At 41.4% G+C, this 18800-nt stretch overlaps 4 protein-coding genes across 8 annotated transcripts in view; 1 reads left to right on the top strand and 3 right to left on the bottom strand.

Moving 5' to 3' along the window:
* Positions 1–67: 67 nt before the first annotated feature.
* Positions 68–2074, bottom strand: LOC105275465. Of its 3 annotated transcripts, none has more exons than XM_011332310.3 (5): positions 1985–2074; positions 1079–1341; positions 851–998; positions 506–763; positions 68–414 (listed from the first exon to the last, which is right to left on the bottom strand). In XM_011332310.3, exons 2-5 carry the CDS (start codon positions 1254–1256, stop codon positions 255–257), a joined length of 744 nt encoding a protein of 247 aa, XP_011330612.1. In that variant the 5' UTR covers positions 1257–1341; positions 1985–2074; the 3' UTR covers positions 68–254. The 3 variants fall into 3 exon arrangements, with proteins under 3 accessions (XP_011330612.1, XP_011330613.1, XP_019885954.1); XM_011332311.2 differs by having other exon boundaries at positions 1905–1987; XM_020030395.2 differs by lacking the exon at positions 1985–2074 and adding an exon at positions 1465–1556.
* On the top strand, positions 1968–6624 carry LOC105275464 (lon protease homolog, mitochondrial). 2 transcript variants are annotated; one of them, XM_011332309.3, is made up of 10 exons: positions 1968–2252; positions 2346–2570; positions 2710–2882; positions 3092–3333; positions 3670–3861; positions 3949–4253; positions 4331–4470; positions 4551–4833; positions 4947–5850; positions 6004–6624. In XM_011332309.3, exons 1-10 carry the CDS (start codon positions 2002–2004, stop codon positions 6223–6225), a joined length of 2937 nt encoding a protein of 978 aa, XP_011330611.1. In that variant the 5' UTR covers positions 1968–2001; the 3' UTR covers positions 6226–6624. The 2 variants fall into 2 exon arrangements, with proteins under 2 accessions (XP_011330611.1, XP_011330610.1); XM_011332308.3 differs by having other exon boundaries at positions 3041–3333.
* A 105-nt stretch (positions 6625–6729) lies between these two features.
* Positions 6730–8107, bottom strand: LOC113561371 (gonadal protein gdl). Of its 2 annotated transcripts, none has more exons than XM_011332313.3 (2): positions 7656–8107; positions 6730–7521 (listed from the first exon to the last, which is right to left on the bottom strand). In XM_011332313.3, the coding sequence occupies exon 2, from the start codon at positions 7516–7518 to the stop codon at positions 6976–6978; it is 543 nt and encodes a 180-aa protein (XP_011330615.1). In that variant the 5' UTR covers positions 7519–7521; positions 7656–8107; the 3' UTR covers positions 6730–6975. The 2 variants fall into 2 exon arrangements, with proteins under 2 accessions (XP_011330615.1, XP_011330614.1); XM_011332312.3 differs by having other exon boundaries at positions 6730–7550; positions 7656–8106.
* Positions 8108–9483: 1376 nt separating this feature from the next.
* LOC105275468 (ubiquitin-like protein 3) overlaps positions 9484–18800 on the bottom strand; it is a 38997-nt gene continuing 29680 nt past the window's right edge. Inside the window, exon 4 of the mRNA XM_026971811.1 lies at positions 9484–17232. Within this exon, the coding sequence (XP_026827612.1) occupies positions 17168–17232 (65 nt within the window). The 3' untranslated portion in view covers positions 9484–17167. The remainder of the gene's footprint in view (positions 17233–18800) is intronic.

The following is an 18800-nucleotide window of genomic DNA, read 5'->3' as shown; positions in this document are numbered from 1 at the left end:
AGTCGACGTTTATATAAACAATATCGACGACCATATAAAAATTTTAATCTAAATAAAATAAACTTCCTCAGCTTAATCCATGTATTGTACCTCGAACAAAATCCAAATTTGATAAAACTTTGGAAAGATAGGGAAACACAAGTCTATTTAACAAACAATGGAACTCTATAATAAAGTTATAACTTAAGTAGTTTTAACGTAATAATAAATTATCAGTAAACAGTATGTAAACTATCATAATTAAGTTATTTTAATTAGTTAAAAATTCCCTCGGGCGGCGTGAAACGCTGCATCTCAAAATGTACCGATTGTTCGATCTCTACCACGGTTTGCACAAAGCTTGTTACAGCTTCCGTTGTCATCAGTGGATTGCTTCTCTCCGTCATCGAAGTTACATTTTGATTCGTGTCGCTTCTGAAAACAAACTCCGTCCACTCAATCGAGAAACCTGTTACTTATATGTACATCTAACAATAAGACGAGCGACATTTAAATCGAGACATACCCGAAATTTGTATCAATATTATTAGGTGAAACAGCCAGAGTAATCTGCGGCGTGTTCGTCGTCACCGTTTCGTCGTTGGAAGCAACACTTTGAGGCTGCATCTTCTGCGGAGTTACGCACACAGCCTTGCTTTCATTTACCGATCTCTTGAATCGCTTTATTAAATTCTCGTCTTCCTCGCTAAACGCACCCCTCCGTTTCTTCGCCAAGTACGATTTGCTTTGCAAATTTGTTATGTTGTAACTTTCATTGTTCTGCCTGTTTGTGGCCATGCGACAAAACATTGACTTGAATAAAAGTACACTAATCGGTTGCGAATACGGATATGGATCAATCGAGGCTTACAGTTTGCGATTCTGATCGATCTTCTTCTTCAAATTTGAAAAGAATTCTTCGTCGTCGTCCTCTTCATCTTCCATGGTCTCAACAGAAGAAATATCATGTTTTTTCTGCTTTAAACTGTTTCTGTGTATGAGACCTGAGCTTATTTCCCCTGTTGAGGTAAGTGAGAAGTAAGTATATAATATTAATTAACAAAGTATATTATATTTTGTGGTTGTAACAACATTTTACCTCGCATAGAGAGAGGAATGCTCTTGTAATCGATAACGTTACTTGCATTGTCCACTTTTGTTGAAAATGGACTTTGGGATACTTTGGTGGCTTTGGAGGGACCGTTACTCTTTGAATGCAGAATTGCATTTGAGTGCAACGGCTTGTTGATTTGTTTATTGAGGACGCGTTTATTCATTGTTGAGCAAATCAATGAAATTTATTAGTTAAAAATAAAATTACTATTATTCCCCCCTAACGCGTAAGTTGCGCTATCGAATTCTCTGCAACAACAATAAATTAATGATTAATCGCGTTTATTATTCGTCAAATTTTTAAGTTTTGTGAGATGATACACAATATACATTGCAGAATACAATTATTCAAGTAAAATTAAACGAAAATACCGTAAATAATTCTTTTAGCTTGAAGAATGATTCGAATGCGCGCAATAATTGAAATGCTGCTGAACCTCGGTAGCAATTGCGTCAGCTATCCCCACTCCATGGCCACCATATACTACTGCAAGCTACCGAGGCCCGTTTCTGGCATCACTGCCTTAAATAGACTCATTTTTCTATTACTAAATCAATGTTCTATTTGAATTTTCCCTTCCGGTCGGTTCACAAATTTTTTCCGTAGATCGATCGTTTCGATATTTTTCTTTTTTTTTCCAGAGTTCTGAGGATAGATTTTATTTTCTCTTGATTTTAATACGAAAAATACAATGTCGATGCAGCCGGGAAGAGTGTAGCGTGTAGCAGAGTGTAGATGCATCAGCATCAACAAGTCACGTTAGGTCGCGTACGCAAAATCGCGTTGTATTTCATAAGATCGTGATCCTAACCTATAAACGCAGCGTGCTCTGTTTCTCCGATTTCTCGACGGTTCTCGGCGGTGATCGCGGTAGGATTTATGAGAACTTACGACAGCTCCGGTGGACCATGCGACTCGTGACGGCGATGAATGTTAAGTTACTGCCGGTTCTACGGCAGCGCGGCGCGATCACGCGCTCCTTCTGCAGAAATCACGGTGATCCCGATCGCCAGGTACCGGTCTCTGTCAGATCGCAACTAGTACGAGCAGGGCGTTTAGGCGAGAGATCGGGGTTGCTGAGAAACGTACGCGGACGACGGGTTCACCCCGCAGTGGTATCCGTGAGATTCTTCGCGACCAGAAGATCCGATCCTCCGAGGTATTCGCTTCTCTTGAAGCTTTAATCGCCTTCTGGTTACTTTGCTTGATTTACTGAATTGTAGAATAGCTAGTTATATGCGTTGTTGTGCAGCGATGGCAATGGAGAACAGTCGGATTATCCCGCATCTCTGCCTGCGACGGTGGTGGTGCCTGAAGTGTGGCCTCACGTGCCAGTCATTGCCATCAACAGAAATCCAGTGTTTCCCAGGTTCATCAAGCTGATCGAAATCAGCGATCCAGTTTTGATAGACTTGATACGTAGGAAGATAAAATTGAATCAGCCTTATGTAGGAGTTTTCTTGAAGAAGACTGAAGAGTAAGTCCTCCAACATTACAGATTAATAACATTTTATTTGTTACTAGTTTGTATGGATGTGATAGGTAGAAAACGACGATCACGTCGTCGTGAGCGATGTAATTAATCGCAATCTAATTTGCGGTGCTTCTTCATACAGAAATGAAGCTGAAATTGTTCAAAACTTGGATGAGATTTATTCCATCGGAACATTTGCGCAAGTACACGAAGTACAGGATCTGGGCAATCGATTGAGATTGGTGATAATGGCGCACAGGAGGATAAAGATCGTTAATCAGATTTTTGAGGATGTCAATTCCAAGGCGGAACACGGTAGCATTTATTTATTATAGTATTTAAGTTAATATTTTCCATAATATTCGAGTGTCTTAATAAATAACGTTTTATTACTGATGTCAGTTTACTTGTTTACTCGATGCTTTGTTTCTCTCAATGTTCTGTTTAAATATCGTACTGCATACTTTACACAGAGATGAAACTGACGTTTCCACTATTAAATACTACAATTACCGTCCCTGTAGACGACTCGATGATCAGTGGCAAGGGCCGGAGGTCGTTGCGTAAAAAGACAGAGAACAAAGCTGCGGAACAGATGGAGAAAGTACATAAGATCAGTGAGACGGGCTCCACGGAGGTAAACCCGCCAGTGAATCCGTCTGAAGGAGCTGCAGAAAAACCATTAGAATCGCTTACTCAACCTATATTGATGGTGGAAGTTGTAAATATCACGCACGACAAGTTTAAGCAAACCGAGGAGATCAAGGTAAGCTGCAACTGTTAACAAACAAGATACCTCTATCAGCCGCGTGACTAAAATAACATAATTCAAATAAGAAGTAACAGACTGAAGTGAGCCGCAAATTTCAATGTAAACTTAAATTTCAATCTGAATTTGAATCCGCGAATTCAATTCGAATTCGCGAGGCATAGCCTGAATGGATATAAGAATGGTAAGGTGGAACAATCGAAAGTCGGCTCGCGAGAATGATTATTTTATCGGGCTTTCTTCTGTTCTGCCTCTCGTTTGTCTTCCTTCTTTGTTTCCTTTTTCGTGCTCGCCGTGCTCGCGTCGCTGCTCTAACTGAAACTTTTTTAACAGGCTTTGACTCAAGAACTCATCAAGACAATTCGGGATATAATCAGCATGAATCCTCTGTACCGCGAGTCTCTGCAACAAATGTTGCATCAAGGGCAGAGAGTCGTGGATAATCCGGTTTATCTCAGTGATTTGGGTGCCGCCTTGACTGGAGCAGACGCGCAGGAGTTGCAGCAGGTCTTGGAAGAGATGGATGTAAGATGTGCATCGTTGTTGTTGCATATACGTGGATGCGAAATCTCCAAGGAAAATACAATAATAATAATAACATCTTGTGCCTAGATTCTAAAACGACTGAGACTGTCGCTCGCGCTTCTGAAAAAGGAATACGAATTGAGTAAGCTGCAGCAGAAAATTGGAAAGGAGGTTGAAGAGAAAGTGAAACAGCAGCACAGAAAGTACATTCTCCACGAACAATTAAAAGTCATTAAAAAGGAGCTGGGATTGGAGAAGGACGACAAGGACGCGATAGGAGAAAAGTACAGGGAAAAGATACGGGAGAAGACTGTGCCGAAACCGGTGATGGACGTGCTGGAAGAAGAACTGAACAAGCTGTCCTTTTTAGAGAGCCACAGTAGCGAATTTAAGTTTGTATCAGACATCGATGTTCATCATAGAACATGAATTGTATTTGTAATTATTACTTTTATCTTTTATCTTTTAGCGTCACGAGAAATTATCTGGATTGGCTTACATCTATGCCATGGGGTGTGACGAGTACGGAAAATCTAAGTCTGGAAGATGCCATTAAAATCTTGGATGAAGATCATTATGGAATGGAAGACATAAAGAAAAGAATCCTTGGTACATGAATACGTTCGTGTGTACACAGCAAATAATAATAATACGTGTTTAAATAATTAAACACGTATCTTTCATTGCAGAATTCATCGCTGTTAGTCAACTGAAGGGCTCTACGCAAGGAAAGATACTATGCTTTCATGGGCCGCCTGGTGTCGGCAAGACCTCCATAGCTAAATCGATTTCGCGCGCTTTGAACAGACAATACTTTAGATTCAGCGTCGGTGGCATGACGGACGTGGCGGAGATTAAAGGTCACAGACGAACGTATGTGGGAGCTATGCCAGGCAAAGTTATCCAGTGTTTGAAGAAGACTAAGACTGAAAATCCGTTGATCCTCATAGATGAGGTCGACAAGATCGGCAAGTACGTAAACGTTTACACGTGCATTACAGAAAATATATATTATTATATAAAAATAGATCCAATGCAGAAAATTATTTAGGATACAGAAAGTAATGAAATAATTTTATATTTAGAGGACATCAAGGTGATCCAGCGTCCGCACTTCTCGAAATGCTCGATCCAGAGCAGAATGCGAATTTCCTGGACCACTATCTCGATGTTCCCGTAGACTTATCGAAAGTTTTGTTCATCTGCACGGCAAATGTGACAGATACTATTCCGGAACCTCTGCGAGATCGTATGGAGATGATAGACATGTCGGGTTATGTCGCCGAGGAGAAGCTCGCCATCGCGAAACAGTACCTGGTGCCGCAGGCTAGAACCGAGTCTGGTCTCAACGGCGATCAGATCGTCGTGCACGACAATGCGCTCACCGCATTGATCAAATCTTATTGTCGGGAATCTGGAGTGAGGAGTTTGCAGAAACACATAGAGAAAGTGCACAGGAAAGTGGCATTCAAGGTCGTCCAGAAGGAGGCCGACAGAGTCGACGTCACCGCGAGCAATTTGCACGAGTTTGTCGGCAAGCCGATGTTCACGCACGACAGGATGTACGACATTACTCCACCCGGTGTGGTGATGGGATTGGCGTGGACGGCCATGGGCGGCTCCACGTTGTTCATCGAGAGCACCATCAGGAAACCAAATGCTGGCAAGAAGTCTGAGGGTACTTTCGAGGTCACCGGGCATTTGGGTGACGTGATGAAGGAGTCTATACACATCGCGATGACTGTCGCGAGGAATCACCTGTCGCGTGGGGATCCCTCCAACACGTTCCTGTACGATTCGCATTTACATATACACGTGCCTGAGGGTGCGACCCCGAAGGATGGGCCGAGTGCGGGTGTGACGATCGCTACGGCCTTGCTATCTCTCGCTAAGAATCAAGCCATCCGGCAAAACGTTGCGATGACGGGCGAGCTGAGTCTCATGGGCAAGGTACTCCCTGTCGGTGGTATCAAGGAGAAAACTATCGCTGTAAGTTTAATCCTCCTTCCGATTTCTTCCTTATTAAATTATTATTATTATTAAAATTATTTCCATTCAATTATTTATGCGAGGTTTGCTTTGTATTATTTTTAAGATTTACGGATATAGCTGATAAAATATGCTGTATACGTGTAATTTCAGGCAAAACGGGTCGGCGTTAATTGTGTAATTTTACCTGAAGAAAACAAGAAAGATTTCAATGATCTGCCTAAATATATCACGGATGGTCTGGAAGTGCATTTTGCTACGACGTTCGATGACGTTTACCGTATATGCTTCGCAAAGGCGGACGAAACCGACTCTGTTCGATCTGCCGAATCAGTCACCGCTCATATACCATCAACACAGCCTACATTTGGATAAATCTGAGTTATATGCGAAAGGATAAACTGCCGATGAAATATTTGATTTCATATTTCGTTTTTCTTACGTTATAATGCCTGCAACAATTTAAAACATGTGATTCATATAGTTAAAGAATACATAAAAGAGGCAATAGATTATGCTTTTAAAAATATAATTTATACATTTTGTTAATCTTACGTTTATGAAAATTTTTCCAATCTAAAAAAACTTTATTATTAATAAAATCATTCGAGTCAACAGATGTACTCGGGTATATTCTGAAGGAGCTTTCTACTTGTAAATAACCGATTATAATAGATCGACAACCCAATCTTCGGATACAACTTCTACATAATTCTACACAAAATGATATGTATATACATTATTGAATAATATAAGTTATACTGATGTAAAATATTTTCTGCTGTTATTAATGCTTAAGGAAAGGAGGAAATATATCTTTAAGAGGATTACATTACTTTATAAAAGTGATCACTATACTTATTATTAATATTGCTCATATAAAAAACATATATTACGTTTATTCTGTCAAAATGTTTTTCACGCAGTTTATATTACATCTATCCACGTAACATGAAGAAGATTTCTCTTATTTTGAACGAAAGTTTTGAAACGCGTGCAACTGTACAGAACTGTCCTTAGTGCTTACTAATTATTAATAATTAGCAACTATAATAAGTATCTCCACGAGGTAGAAGATAAATACAATCCAACTAGTTTAATATTGCATAAAAGATAACATTCGTGTCAGCTTGGCACGTCCATCTTACTAAGTCTGATTATAAAGTCACAGAGCCTCATTTGGACTTGAATCTCCAGTGGATTGTTCGTCACGTAGAATCCAGGTACCCCAGCCTTTTCCAATATGCCCTGCTGATCCGCTACCTTTTGATCCAGCTGCAATATTATGTTCATGTCCATTTCCTTCAATTCCTCCTTGTGCTTCTTCTCCAGCGAGGTCTTCATCGCCGACAGCTCATCGTCCTTCGTCGCAGAGGACAGCGCTTCTTCAGACTCGATCTTCTGCTGATTCACAAGCTGCAGTCGCTGCTGGAAGAGGTGCTTCTCCGTCACATGCTGTATTTCCATCAATCCTTTCACTATCTCGAAGATAGTGTCGTTTAACAACGAATTTGCTAGGCCGGACAGCAATTCATACGGCAGTCGCATCTGATACTGCGCTGGGAGCTCTCCAGCCATTTGCTGCAACTGCTCCACCAGGAAATACAGTTTCCTCTGAAGATCCTGGGGAGTAGGACTGGTGGCTGACGAGGTCGAGGGATTGTCCATTTTCTTTGGAAAGATATACATGTACGTCAATGCTGTGAAGGTATGTAATATGAAATTAGTATCTCTTTTAGACAGTATTTCAAAATATACCAACGACATTTATTTTATGAATTGTTACGTTATAAAACACATGTTACCTCACTGTATCAGAAACGAGGAGAACCAGACCAGGCAATATTGCCTGTTTTTCCTAAATAGTTCTTCATCCTCGAGCACTTTGTTGTAGAAACACTCTTGAATTTCTGTCATGCACCTTTGTTGTTACATGAACATAACCATCAGAGATGCGACAGAAGAGGATGCAGAAACACATTAGATTTTCGATAACAATGACGATAATAAAATTAATCGAATGTTTGTAGAAATCTATGAATCTCGATAAATTCGTCATGCATTAATGACAAATATTTTGATTAATAAGAAATTAAAAACAGAATGTAAAAAAAACGAGTCTTCGTGGATCAGACCGGGCTCTAGCCCAGTGTTTACACAAACTATTTATCTGAATTAATTTATCTGGAACAGACTTGTGATTAGATGTCTACATGCTACGCAGAATACATGTTGAGAATAACGCACATAGTACATTTTGGATATTTATATGTTATTTGATAAAAATTTATATATACAGATACATGGACAAAATTGCATTTTAAAATTCGCGCCATTACGACCGCAGCTGTAGTCCAGTTAGCACTGCGAATGCTGTAAAAACCCTTCTATTCAATTCTATTAAATTTAAATTTAAATTCAAATTCTATTTCAAATTTGTATCTTCCTTCACTTTATTAATTTTTACCATTATTAATTTTGTTACGCTATCCTGTTAATGCTTCTGATTCGCAGAACGTAAATTTGTCCAGAGATACAATTTCGCAGCACACTCACTCGATGTAAAGAGTCGAACGATAGCCAATTGATCTGTCATTATACATGCATTACGTTCTTGCGAATGACACAACATGAAACGCGATAAATACAAATCTGTGCTTTTATAACAAAATATTGTTATGACAAAATATATAAATATATAATCAATATTTTATGTTTCACAAAAATCGTCATTATTGGGTTGCACCAAATCGCTCCAGCGATGGTGCGTCTCGAGAATTCGTATTCCCAGATGTTCCTTCTGTACTTGGACTTGGTAGTTGGTATATTCCGGTGAGGTCTGCGAGTGAGAGTAGAAAGCGTTAAAATGTTTGCGATTCAGAACGGATTGAGGAGTACGTCCCGTTTGTCGGGCGTTATTGCAAGGAATTCCAACTCGATCGTCAGTGCACCGCCCGCGGTGAAAATTTCCACAGGCGTAAGTACAGTTCTTACTTGTGAGATACGAAATTACGTAAGAACGAGATTTGGTGCGCACTTAACCTCCCTTTAACATGTCATGATGTGTCGATAGCTCTCACAGCAGAATTTTTTCTTATTTATATACGTTACGAGAGCTATTCGATGTTATGTTACAAACTGATGTTTAAACAAATTCTCCTTGTGTCACGAATCGTGATTTATGTTTCAGGAAAAGTTATTCGCCTTTGGCTGTATCGCTGGATCAATCCTGATTTGGCCCATGTACTTTGTACCTAATTTCAAAAATTATGCCAAGCCTAAGGGGGCCTAGGAAGATTAGATCGATGGACCATCAAAGAAGTGTCGTTATAGCTTAAAAATTAATTGTATTATAGCCATTATTTATAACCAGAGTGTCCAGTAGAACATACATTGCTGGAAACTGTCTTCTCTATGGATCATCAAAAATAAATACCGTTTGAAAAGTGAGACTGTATGATTTATCACTTCAGAACAGCTTATCCATGCTGCGTAAGGTTATGATCTTTGAGGGGAATATGCAGAGAATGGTGTCTCGATAGTGCGAGCAGTGTCTGGTAGATTTACCTGCGTCTCTCTGGAGAATTCATGGGTGGATCATTGTATTTAAATCTCGTCTGACACTCGCCTCGATTGCGTAGAATTCATTTTATTCGGTATACTGTATTATTGTATTATCATGTGAATTATATTAGTTACTATCTACAAAAATATCTGGATGTTACATCTCGAACGTAACTGCTCTCGAAAAATGGCGATCGTGTCGAGAATGAAAAGAAAGCATGACGATGTTTGGGTGACGATGACTCCCGATGACCGTGATGATGCGCAGGAATAAATTATACATACTCGTAATTCTTTATAATACTACATAGCTTTATACATTTCTTTCGATCTTCGTACGTGAACATTCAGTAGGGACATATTGCGTGAATTCTGGCTGGTGTTTCTTTAACGTTTACGTTATAGTTACACAATGAATGTCGATTATACATTCTCGATGCGGCCGGCGTGTCGCACGTGTGTTATAAAGTTCCTGTTTCCGTTTGTTTGGCTCGTGATCTTTAAATTAAATACCGTCACTGGTTCCTTTGTACCTCGCGTTTCTTAATCATTATAAGGTCTACAGACTACCAGTGAGAGAAGAAAAAAAAAAATAAAAGCGGATCCGTTCGTAGGCAGAGGATATCGTGTATCCAAAATGTATAGCGATTGGCGAGATTTCACAGTCCTCTTCCTACAGCTCAAAAATGTGTGGGATTCTCGTTATATAATGGAGCACAATTGTTAGACGATATAACTGTTACATGAGTCGCGTCTAAGCTGGAAATTCACTGCTCGCTGATATATTGCACGAACGTGGCGCGATTACGTCGCTTTTATGACTAATGATTAGTAGCGAGATTTTAATATACCGGATGTTTGATAATAAGTGTACACAGTATTTGCGGTATTGGGTATTAAACCGTTGGATCTCGATAAAAATAATCTGATCTAAATACAGTGTCTAAATTGGTAGCGGGTAATAAAGGTATCTCGGTGCAGTTTAATAAAAAAAAAAATAAATTCCGCTGCTTCGAGAGTTCAAGTAGATGAATTTCAATGAAAGCTCCAATTATTCCAGTTTTCCACAAGGACCACTTTGTATCACGTCGATCGTAATACGCGTCTATTACCACACATCCCGTATACAATCTACAATGCGGTGTCATGCGGCACTTGTACGCTGTACGTTTGATATAAGTCTGCCTGTGTTTGCAAGCGGAATTTGATATTTCTCAAGTTCTTATTTCGAGTTTGGTCTTCTCTCCTTCTCCCTCTCCCTCTCTCCCTTTGCTCACCGTCGTTGATGCCGTATGATAAACTTTATGAAAGATGACCAATTAATTTAATCTCTTCGCCCGACGAGATAGAAAGTATCGCGATAACCGGGTTACGAATATCGATTAGTCTTTGTAACGCAAAGGTAACGTTGGCTGATAAGAAATCGCAGATCGCAGTGCGGTTCGTGCATTTCTCGAAAGTAAACCGGACTTGAGAAAAGAGGATCATTTTTTATGCAAATGCCGATTACGTCTGTAAATAAAATAGAATTTTAGTTGCTTATAGATCGATTCGTCGCATCGTTGTTTCTTCTGCTTTTATAACAGTGAGGAATTTGCTCGCTGAAGAAACGAATGGTGTCAACGGAATTTCAGCTGAAAAATTCATCCTTACGAGCTACAATTTTGATATGACACACAAAGAAGTACATTAGCTTTATAAATTACGCGAGCGTATTAAGAATACCAATTGTTTCTTTTATTCGTAGACTTTCCACATTTTTCGTTCAATCAAACAAAAAGAGAAGCGACCGCATATCGTACATCAGTTCTTTATCCTTTGTTCACCGTTATCACAGTGCAGCGGCTCGATTGACTGTTTATTCAACTTCAAAAGTATGTGATAAAATTGTCACTTATTTGAGATCATATTCATAAGATACTCCGCTATGGAACAGTATATATATACATATATGTATTCTTCAATCAACGACCACGTGACGCATTGTTTCATCTTACTTTAATACTTTAAATTGTTTTTATACGAAAAGTATTGTTACTCTTCATCATGTTGCACGTCCGTTTCACGTTTTGCTTTCCGGACTCTGTCGGGCGAACAGTCTGAATTTCGATTATTAAAGGAGAATCTTCAATCGTCGTGCCTCTTTCGAAACTAATTGCGGTTCTGTCGGTCCTCTCCTCCTTCTCCTTCTCCTCCCGCCCAACGTCTGAAAGTGACATTGCACAGTGGAAAGAGTTACAAGGTAAATTTATTACAGAGCCTTTATGTCGTAACAATGATTCAAAATCAATTTCACCGTAAACTGGTAAATGCAATGGAAAGTCCAAGCGGAAAGAGAGGGAGGGAGGGAGGGAGAGAGAGAGAGAGAGAGAGAGAGCGGTCTCTCTTTCTCTTTTTTTTCTGTCATTCTCTCCCTCTCTCTTTCCTACAGAGACATCGTGTATGTGTGCGTGTGTGTACGTGTATGTATGGTTGTGAATACGACGTAAAACGGCGGCCTATTTGCAATCTCAGCTTAATTGCACGTGAAATGAATACAATGCAACTGATCTTTAAGAATACTTTTTAACTCTTCATTACATCTGGTTTTTTTTTAATAGTACATTCACGGTAGGACTAATAGAGTCTTCTTCATTCTCCGCGCATCCCTCCCGCAAGCCCACAACGTACCGGGTGTGATGTGTAGCTTTTTGCTCTTTCTTTCTCTCGCTCTCACTCTTTCGTTCATTCTCTCTCTCTCTCTCTCTCTCTCGCAAAATCTTAAAGTCTTACGAACTAAACAATTTGTTTCCCTATATAAACAGCATTTTATAGATAATCTACATCTTACGATCTTACAATAAAAATACGAATCGTGAGGGGTGGTGGGATGGGGACGAAAAGTAATGACATTCTTTAAGGTATTCGCTTATATCAAGGTAACGCTCTATATATATATGCGGATACTCTCCTAAGACAACCGATGACATCGCTAGGGCGAACGTAATAAAGAACGATGAGTAAGTTGTAATGAGTGCATCGTGCAAGCCATTCCCATAAACCCACAATTATATACAATGTGTTCGTCATCGAACCTTCATCATAGGATCGTTTCGCGATATGAATGATGGAAACAGATAGGGATAACATTATCCTGCCGCGATTACAGTGAAATTGTCCTTCGTTTCGGGGGGGGGGGAGGAGTGTAGCGCGTAAAGGATAAAACCGCTAACGCTAGACAACAATGGTGACCAAGACTCCGGGAGGTCCTTGATAAAATCTATCAACATTTGTCGAACTTGTGTTTTAATATAAATCACGACGAAAAGTATGCGTTCATTTTATCTGGAGCGAAATGTTAATAAATAAAAATGTGTCTGATTTCTCAACTTGATATTTGCCAGCAAAATTTCAAGAGAAATAGTGACTTGTTTAAAAATATAGCCGTCGCTCGCTCTACTATAATATATATATATGTAGGATCGATAGTTTTTATAAATAAATAACATCCAGATTTGAGGAGGCAGAAGCGTATTCGCGCTCGCGCGGCTACTTTGTCTACAAATGTTGTTACTTTTCTATTACCGTTTTCACTTGCCAGATACCTTACCATACAAGTTTTAAAAAGAATCGACTGTTGCAAATAAGCATGCATTTGCAAAAACAAAAAGATTCTTCTAAAAGTAAAAACACAATTTTCATTCATTATTAAATCCTTCGTACTGTTTGAGAAATTATTAAATTTGTAACAGCACAGTTTGAATATTTTAGCACTAATGTATGCTGTACAGATTCAGTGAGCTTTCCCCGATTCGTTTGCATCAGACAATCGACCCATGTTCTTTCTCAGCAACAGTCGATTCAATCATTTTGATTGATACTATACCAGCATCAGTGACAACGAGCAACATTTAGGCTTAATTGCGGCGACATCGATCAGCGCTAATCCCGGTCTCGGTTGAATTTTCCTCCTGCACTCGAATTATTGGTCGGACTGTAATCCGTAGAAAGGGACAACGGGATTAGCCGATTTCTAATCTGGACCCCGTCGTCGCAATTCGCACTCGGTATTGATATGTTACGGTCGACAGAGCATCCACACACTTTTCGCTATCTATCAATGGTTTGCGCTGGTGCCGTCGCTGAATTTCAATCGCCACTTCTCGAATCGCAATTTCGATCGCTCCTCGATCGTATCTCGGGCGTTTGCAAAGAAATACAAAGTAACTCTGCACGTTATTTATAAGCCGATTGCAGCAAGGGGAGATCGGGAAGGAGCAGGATTAGGAGAGGAGGATAAGATGAAGGGAAAGCGAGGGAGGAGGGCGCAAGAGATAAAAGAATTCCGGTATGGCACAGGTTTATGAGTCAGGCAGGTACTAATAACGATCTCGGAATATACAAACATGGTCGCTTCGCGAGTATACGTGTGTGTTCGTGTATTACAAGAAATAAATTAAACGTAGCTTGCGCTTGCGCTTTTTTTTGCCTTTTAACTTTTTGATCGCACAAATTTCTGGCTTATCCTCTTCCTCATTTTCTCCACTCGTGGATTTAACTACAGTAAGAACATTGCATTATATATATACACAGGATTATGCATTTCGTAAGAGTTATAGTAGTACGATTACGGTAGAGTACAAGATTTTGTGTGCGTGTGTATGTGTCAGAGCGTTACGTGCCTGTGCACGCGCGGCCCTGTATGTGTCAGTATGTGTAGTCGGTCACATGTGTGGAGAATCGTCTACAACGTATTTGTCGTAACGGTTTGATTGGATCTAACTACGATCGATACTCGAAAACGGGCACGTAAATCCGTAGCGTGGAATTATTCCTGGGTCTAACGAGAGCGACGTTCTAGGCCCGACAGATTCGCATGGACGGGTATACGAAGTAGTGAGGAGGGGCGGGGGAGATACGAGAAGATAGAATAATACGGGAAGGAAAGGGGAGACGGGATAGATTGGGGATCGACGGGGCAGAAAGAAGGAATTATATATATAACAGGAAATATATCTGAGTTTTCATTTAATCATAACTACTCATTAGAGATCCAATGTCTTCTCTCTTTCTCGCTCTCGTTCTCGCTTTCTCTCTCTCTCTCTCGCTCTCTCTCTCTCGCTTACTCTCTCTTCTCCATAATCTTATACTCCAGAATACTAAACTCTCAAAGTGGCGTCATATATAATATTACTTCTTTTTTTTAAATTCATGATAATAAAGTCGTCTATATATTTATATATTCGTATGAGAGCTTAACTTGCGCGTCAACGTGTCCCATACCGTCGCGCGTGCACGCCGTACCGCCGAAATGCACGCGCGACTTTGATAATAGTAATAGTATAATATGCAGGTTGCCCAGAGAGGAGAGCGCGAAAGAAACGCGCGCGAACGTATTCTTCGTTTGATCTCAATTCCACCTGGACCGAATTGCTCGCCAAGGTAAGAGCGCTCTTCGATCTATTTCTGACGAATCTTTAACGAGTGCGGTTCTCTTGGAGAGTGCAAGCAGACGAGAATAATCATAGCTGGACAATAAATCGCGAACGGTAAAAATCCATCTATAAGAACACTCGCTCGAGATCATTTTGAAAATTTAATTCGATTTATATCTATAGACCCGTTCTAAGAAATTTATAGCGTGTTAATAGAATTCTCAATTGGAGACGCGAAGACCGATTCGAATCGACCTCCCGGGGAAAGACCCACCTATGAAATCCCCGAAGAGTACGACGGCGCGTCGTCTTCGCGCGCGCTCTCCTCTCTCTCAACATCCTGTATACGCAGGGAGTCCCTGGCCAACCGCGCTTCCGTTCAACGGTAAGTACCGCGTGACGCGGTCGATACGGAATGACTTAAGAAAATATCGCGAGTCCAGCGGACACCGTATTCGTATCAGTCTTAACACGTTTTATATTCCTTATCATGTCGGCTAAAACTTATCGTAAAATGACTGGTCTGCCTCTCGCTCAAACACGCTCGTCGTCGTCGTCACTTGGTTGATTCTTCCCGTGCACACGATCTCCTTTCTCTGTTGACCGCTGAACGCGGTATCGCCGCCCGGAAAGCCCACTTGGCCAGAAACACCCTGTATATATATATACGTACGTACATGCACGCACGTCGGGTATGTCTATACATAAAAATAACACGATGTATATACATACACTCGCATGCGCATGTATTCGCTACTTGCGTATCACAACATAAACTTTATTCTCTCTCGCGCTCTTCCATTCATTCTCTCTCTCTCTCTCTCGCTCTGACGCAATACGCAGCCACACTTTATGCATACACGCACACGATTCCGTCTACATAATTATTATAATGCTGCGGTATTGGGATAGTGGTTGAGTTTTTAAGCATTGTAGCGCCGTTCCAGGGTAGTCCACGCTTCGAACCAACGTGGCCCATTGCCACCCGGTATATCACCACCCTGGAAATTCCACTCGTCTTTTGCACGCGCGATTCTATGCCGAACGAACGAACGAATGAAACGAGATCACGAACGTCCGCAGCGAGCGCGTGATTGTTCGCTTTTTCCGACCGTTTTCCTCGATCTCCGATCGAGGCTGGTTGCACCGACACCGAATGGTGCTAATTGTGATTAACCGAACGGATAGTTAAAACTAACTGACGTTCAACTCTCTCTCTCTCTCTCTGAAATTCTTGTGAAACGCTTCTGGAAATAGACAGAGAATCGAATCGGGTTGATTTAAAAGTTGAATCGAGGGCGGGAGATCGCTCGCGCGATCGAAAGTTAACTGGTGGTAAAGGTGTTAACTAAAGAATCTACGGTTAATTAAATCTGTCTCTCTCCCTCGATATTACGACCGTACAGCCGTAATCTGAGAGAAGAACGCGGTATCACTAATGAAAATTTAATTAAGACTGCTAACTACGCTTACGGTTATCCCACCTACGCACGCTATAGTAATGTAAATTACTATATTAAAAATTAGTTAACCAGCGCGCGGTTAATTAGATTTATTACATTAACTCTAGTTAACCGAAATTCAGTTAAGTCAATTAACTAACGCTACGAACGATCATGCTCCTCTTTCTTGCTCTCTCTCTCTCTCTCTTTCTCTCTCACTCTCTCTCTCTTTACTTTCTCGACGCTGAAATTATATATCGTGAACTCGAGAAGGGGCAGGGTATAGCGTAAACCAAAATTCCTGGTTAAAGCAGTTAACGAGATTAACGGCTAATCAAATCCTTTTCACGTCCGTCTGTACATCACAACGAGGGCTGTAACGTCCCAAGTAACGTCGTTAGTCGGAGTTAGTCAACCATCGCTATCGGCGCAACTCGACCTCTCGGCGAACTGACCATCGTACTGGCGATTCGGCACGTAGTCACGAAGCGCGCGTGTCCGCTTTCCTTCCCGGAGCGGATTCTCTTCGCGTGCGCGTGCCGTACGCGCACGCTGCTGCATGTCGATCGAAGCGAAATCCCCGAACGATGCAGCAACGATGACGATGACGACGCCTTGTCCGCACTCTGGAAACGCACCGTTGTAGCCTCCTCGACGTTCAGCGGCACCGTTACTCTCTTTTCGTTCTTTTCTCTCCTTCCCCGTCGATGATCCGTTTCTCTCGTGCTACACTGCTCACGAGCTCAGCCACTAACGATCATACATCAGCATGAAATCTTAGAAACCATGGCTCAGCACTCGGGTGAGCCCGCGCTCGCCCATGCCGCACGCTCATCCGCGAGAAATCCACCAGCACCAGTCGACACCGACGGCCACCGGGGTAGGAGGGTGGGCGACTTAGAGTATGCAGCAGGAAGCCGAGCAGCAACTACTACCACCGCCTTTACTCTTTTGCCTCTGATCTGCAATAGAAATGCACACATGTATATATATTTTTTTTATTTTGACGGCATCATTATTATTGTTAGTATCATTGTTACATCTTAAAATTAATGTCACATGTCTCAACAGTTGCAATCAAATTACCATAAAAGATTTAAAAGTCGGGTAAATTCTGAGCAGCTAATTTTAGCATTTCCATAGAATTATTATGTAATAAAACTGTATTAATAATTGAAGAGGAATGTTTCTTTAAATTTTGGAGATAGCAGTTTGCAATGTATATACAATATATTATAAATCGAGACACTTTTGACCGGCGGATGCTCGTAAAAAAGAAAAAATATTGGGGTCTCTATGGATCCCTCCGCGGGATGCTGTGAATGACACTTTTCTGCCGGACCCCACTTAAACTTCAGGTCATACGGCGTTATTGAATTTTTATCTGAACGATGGGTCACGTGTATGTTATTTCTCGCTTCGCGTTAATATTTATTCGCCGTTACGGCGACGTGTGACGGTGAGATGCGAGGAGTATGCGACGGAGAATTAGGATGACTGGGACTCACGTTGGCACGAGGATGGGAGACGATTAGCTCAAGTCATGGATTTCGGGATCGTCGGGCAGGATGTACATATACTCACCGTTAGGTAGAATGCCTAAAAACAATAAACAGAGAGGTAGCCACCGCCGAGACTTAATTGTTAATCGATCGGACAACGGTCCACCCGACAAATCATTGATCTGTACTGAATCTAGCAATGCAATTTCATGATTCAAGACTAGACTATCGGGGGGAGATCGGAGGGAAAACCCACGATCCTTAGCAAAATTTACAAATGCAAAACTCTACGTCAAGAATTAATACAAAGTTTCGCATCTGAACCGTGACAAAAAAATTCGCACGCAGCTTCCGGTGACGCAAAGCTTTGCATTCATTCTTAATGCAGTCTTACGTTTGTGAATTTCACTAAAAGGGTCGGCACGGACTTTCCGGTCAATCCGCCAATAAATAATTCCTGCACATTGCAGGATAAATTGTTGAATGCCGCGCGGCAGATCGCACAGCTAACGCACACGGGTCACCTGAAGAGGGCAATTTAGAAAGGAGGAAACCTGGTCGTTGCGAAGTTGCAACGCGGTGCAAGAAGTTACACAATGCGTCGCACCTCGACAATTATCTTCTCCGGCGATCAAAGCCGATTACGAACCACCTGCCCGCGTTTTATCCGTCACACTTGCCGTCTCATCGATTAATAATTAGCAGTGAACGGGTGTCCCCGCGCTAAAGTTGACGTCGCGACGTGCCCACGGGACGAGAGAGAGAGCGAGAACGAGCTGTCGGGTATTCTCATCAATTTCATCAGCTATTGTATCAGCCCCGTCTGATTTAATAGCCACGTCTCGCGATTACAATGCAGCCGCGGGAGCGGAAGCACGCCCGCCGGAAGCGGCGGAGAAATGCAAAGGGAAATGCGACGAGTCGCGCGACGTGAAATGTGCATTTTACAGTGTTGCTGATTATACGGATCGCGAGCGCGAGTGAGCTGGTAATGACGGGATTACGCAATGAGAAATAAACCGTTGACG

Source organism: Ooceraea biroi, chromosome 8 (genome assembly GCF_003672135.1).
Source record: "Ooceraea biroi isolate clonal line C1 chromosome 8, Obir_v5.4, whole genome shotgun sequence".
NCBI classification, from domain to species: domain Eukaryota; kingdom Metazoa; phylum Arthropoda; class Insecta; order Hymenoptera; family Formicidae; genus Ooceraea; species Ooceraea biroi.
Note: the sequence above shows the minus strand (reverse complement) of the source record. Positions and strands in the feature narration are given on the sequence as shown.